The 22,598-nt window shown below is 44.9% G+C and overlaps 1 protein-coding gene across 1 annotated transcript in view; it reads left to right on the top strand.

Moving 5' to 3' along the window:
* CACNA1E (calcium voltage-gated channel subunit alpha1 E) overlaps positions 1-22,598 on the top strand; it is a 485,501-nt gene that overhangs the window by 395,989 nt on the left and 66,914 nt on the right. The window contains 8 exon segments of the mRNA XM_048497813.1: positions 6,054-6,150; positions 9,376-9,536; positions 13,977-14,114; positions 16,636-16,837; positions 18,186-18,350; positions 20,897-21,007; positions 21,801-21,884; positions 21,998-22,123. Coding sequence (XP_048353770.1) covers positions 6,054-6,150; positions 9,376-9,536; positions 13,977-14,114; positions 16,636-16,837; positions 18,186-18,350; positions 20,897-21,007; positions 21,801-21,884; positions 21,998-22,123 — 1,084 coding nt within the window.

Genomic DNA, 22,598 nt, shown 5'->3' with positions numbered 1-22,598 from the left:
GGCTGTGCAGGAGTTGATCAGAGGAAGCAGCTCCCACACAGCTGGGAAAAGATAGAGTTTGCACAGGATGCCTCAGTCGGTAGAAATAGGTTCACATAGGAACTTGCCTGATTGTTATGGCTGTTTTTAGAAGCCAACTCTGAGTGTTCCCACTTTCTGAGGTAAGGTGGGTGATGTGATAAAGTAAGCACATCACTTCGGGGAGAAATAGAGAAATTACACAGCTGGCTAATGTCCCAAGGTACTAATCCAAGATACTTACCTGGCAGGAGTAAGAACTTGTAACTACCTCTACCACAAAGATCTTTTATGTATATGTGAATTTAGTCTTTCTGGAATCCAAACTATCTCTTTTTTCCCTGATTAAACTGTTCTTCATAGAAAGAACCTCTTGGCTACCTTTTTGTAGTTACCCTAAACTTGAGGACACATTTTAGGAGTATAACCTGTTGTAGCCACACAAATCCAGGCAGGAGATTCCCCACCTTCTGTTTGATGAAGAAGAAGAGGAGGAGTTTGGATTTATATCCCCCCTTTCTCTCCTGCAGGAGACTCAAGGGGGCTTACAATCTCCTTGCCCTTCCCCCCTCACAACAAACACCCTGTGAGGTAGGTGGGGCTGAGAGAGCTCCGAGAAGCTGTGACTAGCCCAAGGTCACCCAGCTGGCATGTGTGGGAGTGTACAGGCTAATCTGAATTCCCTAGATAAGCCTCCACAACTCAAGCGGCAGAGCTGGGAATCAAACCCGGTTCCTCCAGATTAGATACACGAGCTCTTAACCTCCTATGCCACTGCTGCTCCTTAACCTCCTACGCCACTGGGTCAATATGCATGTTAGATTTTGCACAGGTTCCTAACGGGCTGGCAGCCCCTGTTACAGCTGCAAGTCCCCAGTGCCACCTCCCTGTAAAAGTACTACGGGGGCCTGATTGGGTCAGGACTAGTGGAAGACGGACTATTGCCTTCCCATGAATGCTATTTCCTGGAGCCAGTGCAGAGGGGCATTATTTGCCCCTTAAGGAGGCTGCACTTGCAAGTATTGAGTGTGTATCAGCCCCCTGTCAGGGCAAATTATGCCCCCTGGACCATTTAGGCTCCAGAAAATGGCGAGGGCCTACACCATGGTCCTTATCGTAATCTGGCCCCTGTGATTCTTTTTGACTGAGTTGCCATCAGGAACTTGCAGCTGTTTTAGGGAGAACTCATGCAAAATATAACATGATAGTTTGGCCCTTTGTACCTCAGTAAGAAGAAGAGTTGGTTTTTATATGCTGCTTTTTTTCTACCTTTAAGGAGTCTCAAGGTGACTTACAATCAGCATGGGTTATATTTAAGTCTTTGAAGGCCCTGGGTTTAGGGTTAGCCTAAGTCTCTTAAATGGTATTGTGGATTAATTTCGTGATCGGTAGCAGTAGCATGGTTAGTGAGGTTGGCAGTGGTAGTAGTAGTGTTGGGATGGTTTTAAATTGCCATTTGTGTTTGGTGTTTGCTGAGGTGGCAGGGGGTGGGGCAGTTAGTGTGATGGAGTAGGCTAAACCCCTGTAAAAGAATAGGCTTGGCAGGCTGGCCAGAATTAGTGTGGTGGTGAACCTGCTGGCTGACCTTGGCCTAGTCACAGCTAGTTTCAACTCTATCAGCCCAACCCAGTGGTGGGTGGGGGCGTAAAATGGTGCCCAGGTCAAAATGGCACCCTACCCTCCTTTCCCCTTCCCCTGCTCCTTCCCCCACTTTCCTTAGTTTAAAGCAGCCTGGTGGAAACTACACTTCCCAGGAGACCTTGCGAGCCCCAACGCCTACAAAGACCTCTCTGAGGGAGTGGGGCTCGCAAGGTCTCCTGGGAAGTGTAGTTCCTACCAGTTGCTTTAAATTAAGCCTAAGGTTAGTGGGGGGGGGGGAAGGGGGAAGGGGGATAGGTGAGGGATTGCGGCAATTTTCCACCCGCCATGTGACCCACTGGCATGCACCCGGTGCACAGCGCAGCTTCCCGTCCCCTCATAGCTATGCCTCTGGCCCAACCTACCTCTCCAGGTGCTTATTGTAGGGAGGGGAAGGGAAACTGCTTTGAAATTCCTTACAGAAAAGAAAAGCAGGGTATAACCAACTGTTCTTCTTCAGGAGAACTGTGTGTACCACCTCTGCTTCTTAGAGGAAGTACAATGTTAAAAAATTACTCAATGACTAATTAAACAACATTCTGACATAATGTGATTTCCAATCAAGTAAGAAATATTCAGTTTAATAAAGTGTTTTAATTGATCAAATAATTTAAATGTATTTGCATATTTCCCAAAACATGATATACAGATATCAAAATGTCACTCTTTATTAGTAGGAAAGCTTGTTTCATTTTTGAACTCTTATTACGATAATAAATCTGGACCAGAACATGGCCCTGTATTCAGAGTTCCCAGCTATTAAAATTTGCCCATACCAATTAAAATTGGCCTGCAGCAATTAATGAACTTAAGTTTGCGCAATTAATCTGCAGTACAAGCCAATTAAAGCTTACAGTCTTTCTTTATGGGCCCATTTTCAATATGTGAGTACGATATGACTCTGCGGTTATATAGAAATATGAAAAACATTATATAAGAACTACATCAAGTTTTTTTGTGAAATGGATCATCATGACAGCCATGGCCGGCAATTGCAAGGAATAAGATATATTCATTCTGTGAACGCTGATTGTACTCAAGGACATACAGTGTGTGAGGTCAATGTAATTCTAGTGTTTGTACGAAAGCTTTGAATGTGCTGTTTGTTGAACAAGTTTTACTTAGTGTTATGTTTACGTTTGTTTCAGGTTAGGTCTGTTGTTGTGCTAACTATTGTCTGAATCCTTACAAATGGAGCACTTAAATCATAAGCATCCTTTCTCCTGAAGACTCTTCCTTCAGAAATTGTTCAAGGATGTTTGGCAAAGAGAGTTGGGTTTTTTTATGGGGCTCATAAACTTTCCAATTAATAGTTCAAAAGTAGCTCAAAAATTCAAAACTCTAATCCTGCTGGTTTTTACGCTGGCTCTATTAGTTTTTTTCTAATAACATCAGTGTTTTTCATCGTCTGAAGTGTTTTGTGATGAATGTACACAGTGGTGGGATTCAGCAGGTTCGCGCTGCTTTGGTGGAACCGGTTGTTAAAATGGTGCTTGTAAACAACCAGTTGTTAAATTGTTTGAATCCCACCACCAGAACTGGTTGTTAAATTAGTTGAATCCCACCACTGAATGTACACATCCAGTTTGATAGGTAACAGCCACTCTGTATTTTGGCTTTCCGATTATATTAGTTCCAAAGTCGCTATACACTATTTTGTTTAAATTTCTAGGTTTAATTACAGGTTCAGCAGAAAAAAGTGAAAAGTGTTTTTCTCATTTCCTAGCTAATAAGGATATTAATTTGATTCATTGTTCATATAAAAAAGGAACATTGTAAACCACTTGTTCTCATTCCTTGACAGTGACAATTCTAAAAGGTATCAAGGGGCAATTTCTAATCTTTCAGAATTATGTGTACATAGTTAATTCTCTAACCACATTTCTATGGCAGTTTTATATTTAAAAAATTCCATCATATAACTAAAGCTGTTCCATAATGCAGTGGGATAATGTCTAGATGTATCACATCAATTAAATAATTGTTTATTTAATTTCTATTAATGTGGGTAACAGATAACCTTTACTATTTTCTATTTCAGCCTCAGTAGTCCAAATCTGTATAAAAATGATTTAGACTAGGATGATCAGGCTCAGACTGAACACTGAACCTATCCACCTTTAGTTTCGTAGTTGACTCCAACCCCCAAGCTATGCCACTAAGGCCACAACAGAGAATGCCCGTGCACGGGTGTTTATTAATCTTGGCCATTTGCTAGGTGTCAACAACAGAAGACCCTGCTCAGATGAACAATGCTATCAGGCTGTAGTATGGAGAAAGGCAGTCCTATTAATATGAGGTTCCTAGGCCATGAAGGTCTTTGTATGGGATAGCCAATATCTTGAATTGAATCCAATGTAAATGAAGATCTGGAGTAATATCAGAGGCGTAGCAAGGGGGGAAGGCACCCGGTCCACCCCAGAACGCCCTCGCCACACCCCCCACGGGGCGCATGCATCATGAGCACACATGCACACACACACCGCCGCCCCCTTGGAGCTACGCCTCTGAGCAATATGTTTGCTCCACCTGGTTCCTGATAATAGCTAAGCTGCACTATTCTGCACTGACTGGAATCTCCAAGTTGAAAACTTTCTGGTGTGAAATTTGTAGCACTTCAATATTTTTGAAAATGGAGGTACAATTTATAATCGTAAAGTCCTCTAATTAAAAGTCCATCTAGTCCCACTACCTTCCTAATGCTGGAAATCCAAAATGAGAGCATTCCTGAGACATGGCAATCCAGCGTCTATTTGAAGTTCTTCAATGCAGGAGAGCCCCCCTCCCCACCGCCACAATAACTGGCTTTATTGCTGAATGGCTTGTACCATTTTGAAGTTTCTCTTAGGCCCCTTCTGGGCAGGCAGAATAACACATTTTCAATCCACTTTCACAACTGTTTGCAAGTGGATTTTGCTATTCTGCACAGCTGCAAAGTGCATTGAAAGTGGATTGAAAGTGCATTATTCTGCCTAAGGCCCCTTCCAATCCACTTTCAATGCACATGCAGAATAATGCACTTCCACTTCACTTTCACAATTGTTTGGAAGTGGATTTTGCTATTCCGCACAGTAAAATCCTGCTGCAAAGTGGATTGAAAGTGGATTGAAAGTGCATTATTTTGCATGTGCGGAAGGGGCCCTAATGTTCAACATAAATCTACACTCCTTTAACTTTAACTTATTAGCTCTATAGTGCAATCCTGTTCACAGTTACATCCTTCTAAGTCCATTGATTCCTGTATGGAAGATTTGGACATTTATGTATTATATATGTGTCTAAATTTCCATCAAGGTCCAGCTAAGTAATGCTGACCCTGTTGGGTTTTCAAGACAAGAAACATTTAGAGGTGGTTAACCATTGCCTTCATGGTCATGGCATTGCTGGAGCTCCTTGGTGGTCCCCCATCCAAATACTAATTGGGGCCAATCCTGCTTAGCTTACAAGATCTGACGAGATCAGACTAGTCTGGGCCATACAAGGTCAAGATATGTATTACATATAAGTATACATTCTTACGTTGGTCGAACTCTCTGAAAGCACTCTGGCAAAGAGGCATTCTACTGTTGTCACTTGATGAAAGAAATCTGAAAAGGGAGAAGTGAATAATTGTTCAGACCTGCCAGGCAAGGTGATCTTATGACACATAGGACGCAGTGGCACAATGCCTTTGTGACAGATGGTCTAACTCAGCAAGAGTGTCAGATCACCTGTTTTAACCTTGTTATCTCACTCTTTCTCGCAATAATAAGATTTGAAGTTGGCAGTCAGTTCAAGCGACAAGGGAATACTCTCAAGCTGTTGCTACCTTTTATGCTCTCAAGATGCCTGATGGTTGTCACCATGGATTCCTACACATACAAATCTCTTTCCAATATATGACTTAAACCCTGGCCCCGGTGTAAGCCAGAACGAAGGTTTTCCAGCTGTGTTCCAGGGAAACCCTGGGGTTTGTCAAAAGCTGCTCAGGAGTTCTTCAATAAGAAGAACAATAGTGGCTGACACATTTCTCTAAAATGCTGTGTGTATACAAAGACCATTCTTCTCCTACACGTCAGCTCCCCGTTGCTTGAATTGAATGTGTCTCACAGGATGCCCCCATAATCTTTTGCAGCACATGGGGATCTCCTCAGAAAAGATCAATGTGGAAGGGGTTCCCAGAAACGTAGGAAGTCTGGAAACTATTGAGTGTTATGAAAGGTGGTTGTTTTTCCCTCCCCAATTTCTGCGCCCCATTAAAGGCCTCTATGGCGTCCATTTTAAATCCTGAGGACTTATCAAAAAAAAGAAATGATTGTTGCTGAAGAGCTCTGGTGAGTTCAGCCTGTGTTTGAGAAGTTCTTTCCCTTTTGTTTCTTTTGTTTTGGGTGGATTGTTTCTCCTCCCTAACTCCGCAGGACCAATAAAGGCCGGGACATAAAAACTATAAAGTCTCTTCGTGTGTTGCGAGTCTTGAGGCCTTTGAAGACCATCAAGCGGCTGCCCAAACTCAAGGTATTGTCTTCTTCACCGCTGAAGTGCCAACAGTTGTCGTTCTTCTCCTAAGCAGCTGCTGAAATGGTTTCCCATGATGAACCACTGGCAGAAATTGCCACTGACCACATCCCTGAGGGAGCTGTGGAAGACCAGGACTCATATCCCACTGCTATGACCAAATCTGTTTGTCCACAGCAGTGCTTGTTTTTAGGATGACCAAATGCAAAGGGTAATCTTTAGCACCTTTGATATAATTATGTATCAGATTTCAGAAACCTTTAATAAGCATTAGGAAGAAAAAACCCCAAACAGTTAAAACTAAATAACTTACAGTTAAAAGAATATTATTACAAGGCATGCAAAACATGTATTAAGAATGTGCCTACAGCTTCGGATATTTCTACCTCAGGGTTTTTCAGTAACTTAATCATTGTTATTTTGTCTGGAAGAGACGCAAATCCTGTAGGAAATAACACAACCAGGTCAGATCTAAGATTATTTTGTTTAGGGCAGTGAAGTAAGACATGAGCAAGCGAGTCTGGCCTATGGAGATAGAACCGGCAGCGGCGCTCAAGATGAGCGATATTAGAAAAACGACCTTGGAGTAAAGCTGAGGGAAAGGAGTTACAACTTGCTCTGGTTATAATTTACCAGTTGGTCCAAGTAAGTAGCAGGGTAGAATTTCTGGGGAGTAATTCCAAAAAACAATGGGGAACAAGAGCTCTGTGCTTTACTTAAAAGAATTTGGTATTCCTGTTCAAATAGTCTGGCTTTTAGTTGGTGAAATAACTCAGGAGCTGGAAGTGAAGGCTTGGATCCAAAGCAGTGTGAATAGAGTTGCACTGGGAGGGTCAACTCTCCTTTACATATGCTTCAGCCACTTGTAGCCATGCTTAGATTGTGCTCCTGTGGAACAACGTGGTGTCAAAATGAGTGTGAGCAGCAGGAGGAAGGAATCAGCAGAAATCACGAAATGCCATTGCATTGGAGGGATGCCTGCTATACCACCAGATCTGCATCTTAAGCCTAAGCAATAGGATTGCATCTGCTGGGTGTTCGGAAAGACAGTGCGGTGTGGAGGTTAAGAGCAAGTAGACTCTAATCTGGAGAACTGGGTTTGATTCCTGACTCCTCCACTTGAGTGGCGGAGGCTTATCTGGTGAACCAGATGTGTTTCCGCACTCCTACATTCCTACTGGGTGACTTTGGGCTAGTCACAGTTCTCTCAGAACTCTCTCAGCCCCACCTTCCTCACGAGGCATCTGTTGTGGGGAAAGGAAGGGAAAAGGAGTTTGTGAGCAGCGATAAGTCCAAACTCTTCTTTTGGGTTTTAGCTGCTTGACAAGTTCTTTGTCTTTGGTTTGCTGGCTTATTGATATAAATTGTCCTTTTATGTTAGATCATTGTGTTAGCTGTCTTGGAAGCCTTTAATAAGGCCAAAAGGCAAAATGTAAATGTGATAAACAAAATTTAAAGCTCCTGAGGAGACACCCCACCCTCTGTTAACTACATTCCCAAGATTCCCTAAAAAGAAGGAATGACAAGCCGATTTAAGGTTGTGGCCCCTTAGTCACGCAGGAACAAGAGAAGCAATACTGACTCAAAATCTCTGCTCTGCATAGCTATTGAATGCTTTGCCTCTGGTCACCCTGTGCTCTGCTGCTGCCACTGATCTGGAAGCTTGTAATCCTGTCACTAATTTTATCTCTATACTAAAACTGCTTTTTGTAGGCTCCTTTCTCTCAGTTCAGGGATCTAAATATTTCCCTCAGCCTGTTGATTGTTGTGTTGCAACAAAGGTAAGCTACGCAGACCACACTGAAGCATTTGTGAGTCTGTAAAATCAAAATAACAGATGCCATGTAATACTTTTTATTAGAGCCAATCATAATATCACAAAACAGTCTGCACAGTGGGGCGCTGTGTGGCTTCCGGGCTGCATGGCCGTGTTCTAGCAGCATTCTCTCCTGACGTTTCGCCTGCATCTGTGCCTGGCATCTTCAGAGGATCTGATGCCTCTGAAGATCCTCTGAAGATGCCAGCCACAGATGCAGGCGAAACGTCAGGAGAGAATGCTGCTAGAACACGGCCATACAGCCCGGAAACCACACAGCACCCCAGTGATTCCGGCCGTGAAAGCCTTCGACAATACATCGTCTGCACAGTATTTTCAATGCCAGTGTGGGATAGCGTGGGGTAAGAGCAGGTGGACTCTAATCTGGGGGACGGGGTTTGATTCCTCTACTTCAGCGGTAGACTCTTACCGAGTGAACTGGATTTGTTTTCCCACTCCTACACATGAAGCCTGCTGGGTGACCTTAAGCTAGTCACCGTTCTTCAGAACGGTCTCAGCCCCATCTATCTCGTAAGGTGTCTGTTGTGGGGAAAGGAAGGGGAAGGAGTTTGTAAGTCACCTTGAGTCTCCTGACAGGAGAGAAAGGCTGGGTATAAATCCAAACTCTTCTTCTCCAGAGCTCTTAATTGGGCTGGATATTTCAAAGAGAGAAATGATGGTTGGCAAGATATTTCCAACGTGGTCTGCATCTTGCAGGACAGAACAAGTTGCAGACCTAATTAGATGAGATGACACTCAGTGGGGCTGATTTTAGGTGGAATCTAAACCTTCTGGGAAGAAGGAAACCCATTTATTTGAGAAGCTGTTAATCAAACGTCTCATTAGAACAGAATGGACTTCACAGGTTTTGTAAAGGGTCAAGAGCAGAGGGAAAATATGGTTCTTATATTGATGAAACTGGAGATGAATTCGGATGGCAAAAGTCAGTAATGTTATCTAGTGGCTGAAGGTCAAATTCCCTTAGACAGAATTCATTCCCAGACCATCTTCAGTTGAAAAACCATTCTCTTTGCCTAGCTTGATTTGGTAGATAGATAATTTATTCTTACAGTCTTAACCAGCAAACAAAAATAACATATGAAACAAGCTTAATGTGGTATTTCCTACAATAAAGCAAAGATAGTTGCAGTGGCACTCAGAATGGATTATTCCATAGACCAGTGTGGCTGCTTAAACTCTCATGGTTGAAAAGATTGCCCGATATTATAAATGGCCCAGTTGTTGCTGATGTCCTTGCACTCCTGGAGTGTTCTATACATGTTGTTTGCCTTGATGCAGCAAAGAAAATGCTGTGACAAATGCTAGTTTTGAGTCCCTTCTTTGAGAAAAAAATGATTGGTTGCCTGTGATGAATCACACTTTCTGGGCTTTCCTCACTCCCTCCCTAGGCTGTCTTCGACTGTGTTGTAACATCGCTGAAGAATGTCTTCAACATCCTCATCGTCTACAAACTCTTCATGTTCATCTTTGCTGTCATCGCTGTCCAGCTGTTCAAGGGCAAATTCTTCTACTGTACAGACAGTTCAAAGGATACAGAGAAGGACTGCATGTAGGTATACACTCAAGCAGGGGTGGGCAGAAAGTCCCTCGGGAGCGACCAGCAGCTCTTGAAGCAATTAAAAGTAGCTCTATGTAGTGATTAAGAGCAGGTGTACTCTAATCTGGAGGAACCAAGTTTGATTCCCCTCTCTGCCGCCTGAGCTGTGGAGGCTTATCTGGGGGGGCAGGGGTGTCTGTATGTTTTCAGCGGTGGTAAGTTCTTTTCATACCAGGGTAAGGGGATATGTCCCAGCAGCTCTAAAGGTTTTCAACTCCAAGGTAGTTCAGCAACTTCTCTATGGAGTTCCTTTATGAATAACTGCATGGAACAACTCCGTTGAAAGAATACAATCTAGCTTCCTCTATAAAATACTTGGCTTTCCACACTCTACCATACGCTTATCTGGGAACACCTTGGTATATAGAAACATTTTGGCCTGGCATCTAAAGGTCAATAAGATAGACACCTGGTGAATCACAACAGTTAGGTCATTCCAAAAATGAGGTGCTACCACTGAAAAAGCCCTGTCTGGTCTCCCTGTGCCTCATTTCAGGGGGGCAGAGATCAGGTCTTGTGAAGAGGATCTTAACAGGCTGGCTGGACAATACAAGAGGAGATGACCCTCCCACCCCCTATCTCATTTAAAAAAACATGTGCTTTTCAGTAGATGTACACATGCAAAGCAAAACTGACCAGTATATTTCTTCAGAGAGATCTATCAACCTGTCAAAGGTAGGACACAGGCAGAGGAAGCGTGAAGGTCAGGGCCCAGAGGCTAGACTGACTGGTCAGCCAGGCAGGCCAGTTGAGGCAGCTGTCGCCAAGGCAACATCAGCAACGTTTACAAACAAGCTTTTATATTGTTCAGCATAAACAATATCTACCCAGGCTTATTACAAAGAAACATAAACCAAATAGTCCCTCTACAAAGGGCTCACAACAAAATGGACATCAGACAATATCCTCATGGGCTGCCATTCCCCAGTTGTTGAATGACTTCATATACCTTCACAATGGCCCGTTATCTTGTAGTCTTCCAAAATAACCCTTTAAAAAAGGCTATACAAAATCCTTTTTTGTTTTGCTTAGCTGTATAAGAGCTGGCTCTCCAGGGTAGAGACTCTGGCCTGTTACTCCGCTCTGGTCTCAATGCGTTCCGGTGAAGGTATACGAAGTTATTCAACAACCGGGGAATGATAGCCAGTGGTAGGATCCAAAAATTTTAATAACAGGTTCCAATGGTGGTGGGATTCAAACAGTGGCGCCGCCACACACACGCACCTCCAGTCCCTATTGGGCAGGGAGGTTGCTTTAGTAACCCCTTCTCGGCCCTCAGAAAAAATTAGTAACCACTTCTAGAGAACTGGTTGGATCCCACCTCTGATGATAGCCCATGGGGATATTGTTTCTTGGTAATAAGCCTATGTAGATATTGTTTATGTTAAAACAGTATAAAAGCTTATTTGTAATTGTTTGAGCATATGTATATTGAACATCAGAGACATTGGTGCATTAATACCAGTAGCCATATAGTCTAGGTGCTTTTTGGATGGTTAACCCTTGAGCAACCTACCCCATTTTCATTCTGGTTGAAGGCAACATCAGCCTGACTTGCAGTTCAATCCTAAGCAAACTTATGCATGTAGGGCCCTTTCCGCAGGGGCAGAATAGAGCGCCCCAGGGATGGCAAAAACGCCATCCCTGGGGAAGCATTCACAGTTCAGGCTTAAAAATGGCCTGATGGGAACTATACTTCCCAGGAGAGCTTGTGAGCCCCAAGGTCTCCTGGGAACTATATTTCCTCAGGCCGTTTTTAGCCTGTACTGTGAACAGGCCTTTTTTCAGCCTGAAAAAGTTCTAGGAAAAGGAAAGGAATTAAGGTAAGTGTGGGAAGGGGGTGGGGGGCGCTGCAAGAGGGAGCCATGGAGGCGTGGGACAGGGGGACGGGCCTGTACCTGGTGCACGGCGCACCCCCTATCCCTTGTAGCTCCGCCACTGCCTCCCCCCTCCCTCCTCCTGCTTTCTATGTGATCACCAGGTGGATGGCCCTATCTTTTGATATCAGAATTCTGATCCAATTCACTAGTGCATGAAACCAAGGACTCCTCCTGAGCTATTCCCATTGTCATTCTCAGTTATGTTTTAAATCCTTTAGTAGGAATTATTGCTAATATTGAGCCCAACACTGGGCTCAATCATTCAGCAGAGAGAGCCAGGCCAGAAATCTAGAATGAGCTAGAATCAAAGAGAAGTTGAAAATGCCTTTTAGACATAATTAAGAATGCGTGTGTCATTTTCATCAACAGAGCAGATGCCTAATTACACTTGGGAATGCATGTAGCGTCGTCGTAGGATCCTCTTATTCTGAAACACTGAAAATGTGGGCTTCAGTGGACACATTTGAAATGAGAGAAGTTGCGAAAAATACCATGCAGTTTAATCTTTTCAGATCAATCTGTTTTTTTTCCTCCCGCCTCCGATTCATTTGCAATTTTTGTCATATTTTCAAACCCGCTACATGATGTTGAATACTTTTACCTTAAAATGGACCATTCCTATCACTATGGACAGTGTCATCAGCATATGTGATGGATGTTTGTTATTACAGGATATTATAATCAAAAAGACAGGGTATTTTTTTTTCTCTAAGGAGCTCACCATCAAAATTCTGCAGAAGGGGAGCCATGGCAATAAGAAAGAGAGGCAGAAGGAGGCAGGGATGAAAGGCAAGGGATGTGCCCAAATTAGCCCTGGTATCAGTATGACTTATGGTGGGGATGCTGCCAGGGCCCAGAGCTTTTGGTCAGGCCCGCTGCCTCGGGCCCTTTGCCCACACACCAGGCTATGGGAAGATGAGCAGGAAGAGTGCACAAGTAGTTGGGGGAGAGCTGGGAAGAAGGCATTGGGAGGCAGGGCTGGTGGTGTCTGAGGATCTCCAGAACCCAGAACTGACCCTGTCACAAATAGAATGACATAACCTTAAGTTTGTTTCAGTGGGAGAAGAAGACCAAAGGGAACTGGTCTTCTTTTATCCTGTCTTTTTCTCTGTTTGTCAGAGCTGGTTCTCAGACCAAGCCACCTATTGACTTCTTGAGGGAAGGGGAGGTGGGCACTGATGCCTGGAAGGGTCTCCATCACTTCCAGCCTTTGATGGCATGGGAGGTAATGGGCATCCACTCTTGCGCCTGCACTGCCACCCATGTCCAAACAAAACCCCTGCAGCTTGGACCCAGGCACTGGCAGCCCAGGCCAGGAGATCATAGATGCACATTATTTGGAACAATAAAAACACCTTGAACCAGCTTTGCTAAGAGGCACAGGGCAAGGCACAGTCAGTCTTCTGTGGCTTTCCCAAAGGCATTGTGGGGAGGGGGGCCAAGCTTCCCAGCAAGTGGAGCTAGCAGTGGGGTTGAAATTATCACTATTTTGTCTTCCACCAGCAGACCTTTTACTGGTACAAGGCCCTTTACTGGTAGAGGAAGTAGAGCGTTCTAATTTTCCATTCACCACTCATTCCTAGTAGCTGCTAAACAACTGCAGCGTCCCATTTCACATCTGAATCAAAGGGCCTTTCCCCACTCTCTTCCATCCCCCCTATGCTGCGCGCTGCTCTCAGCGCGCGGCATCCCAGGTGCGCGCCCAGGCGTTCCCACGAGCGCGGGGTCATCAAAAGGCGTTTTTAAGAAGAGCGCCTGGGATGCCGCACGCTGAGGGGGCGTGAGAGAGGCAGCGTCAGGGCGGCTGCGTTCTCGCCACCCTTGAAGTGGGGAGCGCAGCTGGACCCCGCACTACTTTAGGAGAGTAGCGCGGGGCTTAAGGTAAGTGGGGAAAGGGCCAAACAGGAGTTTATTTTCTGTGTTGAGGTGGTGAATGGTAGTTGCTAAGAACGTGAGCTGAGAATGTCACAGGCTCAAAACTCCCACAATGTTGGTGGGCCTTAGGCAACCCAATATTCCTCAGTCTGACACACTGTCGGGTTTTTGTAGCCATATTTAATGGGAGGACTCCTTTCCTGAATAGCTGTTTAATGTATGCCCTCTAACCAGAGAAGTTTTGAGTTCTAGTATCAGAACCCAACTGAAGGGGAAAATGCATCAGGAGAGACTTTGGGGAGTAGGGGTGGGCTGGAAGTAGGGACAGATTTTAGTACTCCCAGGTGCACATTTCTGTCCCACTGTTGTAAAAATATTCCCCATTTTGCATGGGGGTAAATGCTTTCCCCTACCATTTTACCACCTTTTCCAAACTTGGTTAAAACTATTCCATCTCTCCAAAAAAGAAGTCAAATTCCCTGTTATCCCAGCACAACATCTGAAGGCATATTTTTTATTTTTGTTTAATAGGCATTATTTGTAGCCTCCCTTTCTCACTCAAAGTGGACCCAAGTCTTCCTTCTTTTATCATTCAGACAGTACATCAACGGGCTAATGATCTCTTCCAACTTTACAGAGGCAACTATGTGGACCACGAGAAAAACACGATGGAGGTAAAATGTCGAGAATGGAAGCGTCACGAATTCCACTACGACAATATCATCTGGGCTTTGCTTACGCTCTTTACGGTCTCCACCGGAGAAGGGTGGCCGCAGTGAGTATTTTCTTTCGCCTTTTCTAATTACATTAGAATCAGCCTTACACCATCCCATTAACGAAGGAATTTTTGAAAAGATTTGTTGTTGTGGGAAAGTTGCTGTCAGCCCTGATGAGATCCCATGTTGACTCAAGCTCAGAGGCAGGGGTTGACTGGTGTTGGGATTTGCAAGCGTCTCCCATGCACTCCAGTACAGAAAGGTTAACTGTTTGTATGTGGAGCAGTTGTTTAGGTCACAGTTTTATGACCTGTTCTGTTGGTCAGTAATTGGTCAGCAGATCACCATAGCTTGCACATTGGGAACCACGTACACCGGAGGTTACAAAGTTAACTCTGTTTCTTTGTTTGAGATCAGGATGAAGGCTCCTTGCTGTAAGCCACCAGGCTTGCTAGTTAGATAGAGACAAAATGTAATCTTAACTGTGTATCTTGTTAGCATAGCACTTCGTATTTTTCACCCATGGGACCTTTCCTTGTTTTATGCGAGTAAACTTTCTTTCTTAAAGGCAAACTCACAATCTCTGCATATCTTTATTTTTGCCAGTGTGCATCTCTGCTACCTACTTAACAGAGGCATAGCCAGGGAAAATGGAGCCCGGTGCAAAATCTGAGTGTTGCTCTCTCTTCCCCCCCCCCCCCCATTCATTTGTGTTTTTTGTATTTTTTAGTGTTTTTTCAGTTTTTGGCCTGCAGGTGGCACAGTTTTTAGGCTAGCAGCATAATAATTCAGGGTATTTTTAGGAGACTATCCTGATGATACCTGCCAGGTTTGGTGAAGTTTGGTTTAGGGGGTCCAAAGTTATGGACTCTCAAAGGTGTAGCCCCCATCTCCTATTAGCGCCCATTGGAAACAATGGGGGATGGGGGCAACCCCTTTGGGAGTCCATAACTTTGGACCCCCTGAACCAAATCTCACCTAACTTGAGTGGTATCATCATGAGAGTCCCCTGAAAACTTCCTGAAATTTTGGTGCTGCTAGCCTAAAAACTGCACTCCTGCAGGCCAAAAACTGAAAAACACTAAAAAAAACCTGAAATTTTTGCTGCCCCCCTCCCCATGTGCGAGCCCGGTGCAATGCGCACCCCCCGGTCACCTTGTATCTACGCCTCTGAACTTAAGTATATCTCTGAATATATATTGTTCAGAAAATTCCAATACTGGTGCTGTGCTTCCAGGCTTGCATTCCACCATCACTCTTCCTCTCCCTCCTTGCCTGCCTAGCTGTGAGGCTGACAGCTACAGTGCTTCTGTTTCAGCCTCAGAACATGGACTGTGAGGCTGAGGGCAAGGAGCACTGACCTCACCCTGAGACTCCTCTTCTGCACCAGATGGAGTCTCCGCCTTGCCTGGTGGGTCTTCCTGCAGCTTCCAAGGTCTGGGGCTGGCTTCCTCCATCTCTCCCTCATCCAAGGAGATGTTAGCAGGCCGATGCTTGACAACTGTCTACAGTGGGTGGAATTTTCCAAACCAGGGGCAAACCATGAGTGCCAATCAACCTACGATGCAAATTCAAACAGCGTTCCTTATTCTGAACCACGGACACTTCAAACAAGAAATTGTTGACTAATTGTAATTATTAATTATGAAAATTTTTAAATTGCTTCCATGTAGACAAAAAGGAGTATTGGGGAAAGAGGATATGTTCTTCTCCGTTGTCTGGAAGTATGCAGTGAGCTGTAAAATTTTACATGGGATGAAGGGTAATTCAAATGTATACTCCCCCAAAATATGGAAATAGAAAAGCCTAGCACAGTGATGGCGAACCTTTTTAGAGACTGAGTGCCAGGGGCGGAGCAAGGGGAAACTGCGTCCAGGGCACGCATGTGCCCTGCACCTCTGCCACAGCCCTGTCTGCCCCCGCCCTGCCCTGGAACGCCCCAAAACACCCATCACACTCCTGGACCCCAGTGTGTTGCACACCCCTTTCCCCCTTGATGCTATGCCACTGCCAAGTGCCCAAATTGGGGCGATGGCGCATGTGCCCACAAAGAGGGCTCTGAGTGCCACCTCTGGCATTCATGCCATAGGTTCTCCACCACTTGCCTAGCATGACTCTGATGCATGTACAGATCAGCTTCTCATATGGGGTATGCCCTAATGTGGATCATGAGTTTGGATTTATATCCCCACTTTCTCTCCTGCAGGAGACTCAAAGGGGCTTACAATCTCCTTGCCCTTCCCCCCTCACAACAAACACCCTGTGAGGTCGGTGGGGCTGAGAGAGCTCCGAGAAGCTGTGACTAGCCCAAGGTCACCCAGCTGGCGTGTGTGGGAGTGCACAGGCTAATCTGAATTCCCCAAATAAGCCTCCACAGCTCAGGCGGCAGAGCTGGGAATCAAACCCGGTTCCTCCAGATTAGATACACGAGCTCTTAACCTCCTACGCCACAGCTGCTCCTAGTAATGTTCTCCTAGTAATACTGTCAAGGGCATCAACCTGGAGGATGGATATTCCATTTGTATGTGACCCTTCATGCTCTCTTTCTCTGCCCCTCCCCCCCCCCCACTATGTTTCCAGGGTCTTGCAACATTCAGTGGACGTGACCGAGGAGGACCGCGGCCCCAGCCGTAGCAACCGCATGGAGATGTCCATTTTTTACGTGGTGTATTTTGTCGTCTTCCCTTTTTTCTTTGTGAACATCTTTGTGGCTCTCATCATCATCACTTTCCAGGAGCAAGGGGACAAAATGATGGAGGAGTGCAGTCTGGAGAAGAACGAGGTAATGTGAACTAACAGGCGAGAGGCTTGGTGGGAAAGAAAGTGTTTTTGGGTTGAACGGGGTCCCGATGGATCCTTCCGAGCATTTCCCAACCTTTAGATTCAGACTGTTCCTGCTCTAAGTGAGAGTGCGACACGTGTACTTGTCTGTATCACTGTAAGTACCTCTTAAGGTACATGCACTACACATCTAGATTTCGTTGTCTGGGCACCAAGTTTGGGAGCATTGGTTAAGGCCTATTAGTTCCTTGTAACTTCGGTCCTTCCATGCACACAGTAGCATGCAGTTTATTAGCATTATGGTTCCAGCATGTTGTTAACCTTAGGGCAGGAATCCCCACCCTCCTTGAGCCTGCAGGCTCCTTTTGATTTCTGACCTGTGGTGGTGGGCACAACCATAAAATGGCTGCCACAGGAAGTGAGCAAGCTGCAAAATTATAGCATTGTGATGCTCATTTCTTTTCCTGGTCTGTTTAAATGTTGAGCTTGAAGAATTATGTGACTGATACTATGAGCATTACAGACCAGGTGCTGGTTCCCTTCAGTCTGTGCCAGTTAGATAGCTGACAGGTAAAGGGAGAAAAAGAGCCAAGACACCTGAAGGTCAGGTGATCCTAGAGCTGTGGTGGCAAACCTTTGGCACTCCAGATGTTATGGACTACAATTCCCATCAACCCCTGCTTGGCCATGCTGGCAGGGGCTGATGGGAATTGTAGTCCATAACATCTGGAGTGCCAAAGGTTCGCCACCACTGTCCTAGAGGGCCAGTCTGGAGCTAACAGCAACTATAAACACTCTCACGCACATTGGTTTCCTTTTGTCACAGGCGGTTTGTTGCCGGTTTTTCTCTCTTGCACCGAGTGACTAGACTTTGACTAGCTTGGCTACCTGTAGGCCTATTTTTGCATGCCTATTTCTAAGCTACCTGTTCTCCCAGAAGTCTGCAGAACCATTTAGGCATGGACGTATTCTCTCTTTTCTAAAGTTTTAGGCCCCTTTCGCACATGCAGAATAATGTACTTTCCATCCACTCTCACAATTGTTTGCAAGTGGATTTTGCTGTTCTGCATGTGTGGAAGGGGCATAGTACCCTTTGAGCAGAGGTGGGATCCAACCAGTTCTCACTAACTTTTTTCTGAGTGCTGAGAAGGGATTACTAAAGCAACCTCCCTGTCCAATAAGGAATGGAGGTGCGTGTGTGCGGTGGCGCTACTGTTTGAATCCCACCACCATCGGAACCTGTTATTAAACTTTTTGGATCCCACCACTGCCTTTGAGTGTTGTTTAGTGATAAGTAATGATAACGATAATACACCAGTCCATTGACTTCCTTTTCCCCCTTCTTCCAGAGAGCTTGCATTGACTTTGCTATCAGCGCCAAGCCTCTCACCCGCTACATGCCTCAAAACCGACACACCTTCCAGTACCGGGTCTGGCACTTTGTGGTCTCCCCATCATTTGAATATACCATCATGGCCATGATTGCACTTAATACTGTGGTCCTCATGATGAAGGTGAGGTGAACATCTTGACAATTGCAGGGATTGCTTAATGAGGCAACTGGGTTCTTTTAAAATGGTTGCCACCCAAGCAGAGATGTATCTAGGGTAGCCTGGTGCAAAATCTGAGTTTTCTGCCCCCCCTACTTCGACTGCTGCCCTCCCCCACCACAGTCAAACAACTTTTTTTGCACCAGGTCTTGAAGACAATGTATGGACCCAGGGGGAAGGCGATTTTCCACCCCCCACATGACTAAATTTTCCACCCCTTTTTACGGCCCTGGCCCCTGCCTCGTGGAACACTCTTCCTCCAGCTGTCCGGGCCCTGCAGGATCTTGGTGAGTTCTGCAGGCCCTGCAAGACGGAGTTGTTCCACTGGGCTTTTGGAGTGTCCAGCCGCTGATAAGTGCCCCCTTTGTTCTCCTGTGTTCGGGGTCCCTTTACCATCTATGGGACCCCTTTCCCCCGCTTTGGAAGGGTTTTAATAAGGGTTTTATTGCTGACGCTGTTTTATTATATTGACCGCTGTGTTTTACTTTAATGGGCTTTTAATTGTATATGTTGTAAATTTATGCTGTCCACCGCCCAGAGCCCTTCGGGGGTAAGGCAGTATACAAAACTCAGTAATTAATTAATTAATTAATTAATTAATTAATTAATTAATTAATTAATTAATTAATAAAATGGCCACAGCCAGGGAAGATTTGTCCCCATATGTCCCCTTGGGTGGTATGCCTCTGCACCCAAGTGGGGAATCATCATCTTCTCCAGATCCAAATCCTCTGATAGGAACAAAGCAACTGAGAATTATGAACCCGTATGAAGTTGCTGAGTCAGACTGTTGATCCATGACATCTGTTATTGTATACTGTGACAAGCAGCAGCTGCCCATGGTCTTGGGAGCAGATTTTTCTAGGTAACAAATTTGGGTTTGTTGTCATGTAACATATTAAACATTTTATTGCTGTTTTCCAGTCTCTTTTTAAAAGCTGTCCCAAATCAGGTGGTATATTATTAGATAGCTTTATTGGTTGTTCTGTATTGTGTTATTACTAATGTTGTTCGCCACCCAGAGCCTTAACCCCGACAAACCAGAATCACCTCTGTGGTTTGTTGTAATATTATGTAGCGCAGTCATCTTCCACAATATATATTTTTTCACTGCAAAGCTACATGAGCATATAAAGTGGGTAAAGTATGTGCATAGGTACACCCAGTGGTAGGATTCAGCAGGTTCACACCACTTCTACAGAACCGGTTGTTAAAATGGTGCTTGTGAAATTATTTGAATCCCACCACTGGAACCGGTTGTTAAATTATTTGAATCCCACCACTGGGTATACCCATCAAGTGTTTGTGGAAGAATAGATTTAATTATTTCGGGATAAAAACACACACAAAAGGCGGGCGGGCGGGGGACTGCCTGTTGTCACTGGAAAAATGGTAAGCTTACTGGTGTGTATGATTTTTAAAAACTTAAAAAAAACTTTATTTCAGATTTAAAACTTCAAAAGTTTTTAAAAAATCATACACACCAGTAAGCTTACCATTTTTCCAGTGACAACAGGCAGCCTCCCACCCCCCTTCTCCAGACCCTTACCTTGATGATTTGAGAAGAAACAGGGAAAATGGGTGGGGGGGAGGTGATTCAATGATGTTACCTTAAGAAGAGCAGCAGTGGTGTAGTGGTTAAGAGCAGGTGTACTCTAATTGGGAGGAATGGGGTTTGATTCCCAGCTCTGCCGCTTAAGCTGTAGAGGCTTATCTGGGGAATTCATATTAGCCTGTACACTCCTACACACGCCAGCTGGGTGACCTTGAGCTAATCACAGTTCTTCTGAGCTCTCTCAGCCCCACCGACCTCACAGGGTGTTTGTTGTGAGGGGGGGAAGGGCAAGGAGATTGTAAACCCCTTTGAGTCTTCTACAGGAGAGACTCTTCTTCTTCTCTAAGAATTTTCCCCAGTTTCTGTTGTTAAGACCACAGAGATCTGGGGGATTCCTACAGTATTACTACCCATCACAATCACCTGAAACTCCGCCATCTGAGGTGGTGCTCCCAACTCTTCCAGCATTGACCAGCGTAGGACACAGAATCCTAAACACTAGTCCTGTGCTAGACCTTTAATGTTCTGCTTTTGCGTGTGTTTTTATCCCAAAATAATTAAATCTATTCTTCCGTGGGGACTTGATGGATGTACCTATGCACATACTTTACCCACTTTATATGCTCATGTAGCTTTGCAGTGAAATATATATATATATATTGTGGAGGATGACTGCGTTAGATAATATTAGAACAAACCACAGAGGTGATCCGAGGTGGCGTTTGCTGATGTCAACTGGAAAGCTATCTATACTGACTTCTTAAATGGATTTTTTCCAGAATGTTGAGAATTGGATTTTTGATTTACTGCTTAACTAGAACTTAATAGTGATTCTGGTGGAAAAAAATGCAGACCTGTACTAGTAGGGAAACTGTCAGGTTTGTTCATGCCATAAAGGAATAAAGTACAAGCCAAAACCACGATTCTATCACTTATTTTCTTTTATTTCTGGCAGTACTATTCTGCTCCTTACACATATGAATTGGCTCTGAAGTACCTGAATATTGCTTTTACCATGGTTTTCTCATTGGAATGTTTCCTGAAAATTATAGCTTTTGGTTTCTTGGTGAGTTCCGGGATGTTTAAGGTTGGGTATTAACTTTAATGTTGTGAGATGTCTAGTCTGTGAGGCGTTGCGGGCGGGGAGGAGCCTGGGTGGGTGGGTGGGTGGGCGGGCGGGCAGCGGCCGCCTGAAGGATGGAGCAAGGTGGCATCAGGACCCATCCCAGAGGCCAGCAGGCCCCTCCCCGCTCTCTCCTCAGTGCCGGAGCCAGCAGAGCCTGTTGGCAGCGGGGTGGCGTGAGCGTGGCAGGGAGGAGGAGGTGTAGCTGCCATCAAAGATACCCTGCCTGCCAGCCCCTTCACTTCCATCAGGGGGGCCTCAAGCGAGGAAGGTGCAGCCTCCGATCGAGTTGGGGGGGCCGGCAGCCCCTCAACAGGCCTTTGGCATTCTTATGCGCATTAACTGATGCCAATAAAGGGTTGAAATTCAAAAAAACTGAAATGAGACAGATGACCAGCCCTTCATAATTTCCTTGCTTGAATGCAAAATAATGCCAGTGGCCTGGTAGATAGAAATTCTGGTTGGAAACAGGAGAATCCAGTGAAAACCCAACTTTGTCATCCATTCATGACTAACTGTATGGAAATGAGTAGCTTATGGAAATGGAAACCCATCCTGCCCCACAGATTTAAATTACCTATGCTCCCTCCATTTCCCGTGACTTATTGGGTCCCACAAGTAAAATAGAAATAGTCCTTCCCATAGAGGAACCCTAGTCCTTCTTGCAGAGATTGCAATTGATAGGGACAAGGGCAGAAATACCTGTGGTTTGATCTGTGCGCTTTTCTTCCGGCAGAACTATTTCCGTGATACCTGGAACATCTTCGATTTCATCACTGTAATTGGCAGCATTACAGAAATTATCTTAACAGACAGCAAGGTAACAGTGCTATTTCTCCTTTGTGGAGATTTGAGGCAAAATATAAGGTGTGAATACCATTTTTTCCCCCTTTCAACTCTCTGATCTTTCTCTCCTCTCATTTTCCCGTCCAGTTGGTAAATACCAGCAGCTTCAATATGAGCTTTCTGAAACTGTTCCGTGCAGCACGTCTCATCAAGCTACTTCGCCAGGGTTACACCATTCGAATTCTGCTGTGGACTTTTGTGCAGTCATTCAAGGTAAAGGTCAAGCCACAAGATTAACGGGCAGCCCTGTGCAAAACCTTCTGTATGCTGTTTGAAAGCATTTCTGCACAAACATATTTTGCCAGTGATCAGTGCAGTAAATCTGGCATCCTCAAAGTAGATTCTTGCAGAGAAGGAGTTATCACTTCTTCTAGCAGTACATACAAAAATGGCAGCACTGGTATGTATGAGCAGGAGAGGAACCAATAGTATCTTTAACCTTTCCCGCAAAATAATTGCTTACGTGTTGTCCTTCCTTACTGCCACCAGTTAAGGAGCTATGTGGAAGGACCTTTGATTTTGTGAGAGGAAGGGAGTTTATCCGTCCATATTTGTTTGAAGGTTTTTCTCTCTTGTAGCCAGAGATGCTTTTTGCACAATGCCAAGTATAAAAGAGCCATTAAAATCAATACACATGCCCTTTCCTTCTCCTTTTAGATTTGATCATTTTTGTGCGTCAGCACAACTT

This window comes from Sphaerodactylus townsendi, linkage group LG05 (assembly GCF_021028975.2).
Source record: "Sphaerodactylus townsendi isolate TG3544 linkage group LG05, MPM_Stown_v2.3, whole genome shotgun sequence".
Lineage (NCBI taxonomy): Eukaryota > Metazoa > Chordata > Lepidosauria > Squamata > Sphaerodactylidae > Sphaerodactylus > Sphaerodactylus townsendi.
Note: the sequence above shows the minus strand (reverse complement) of the source record. Positions and strands in the feature narration are given on the sequence as shown.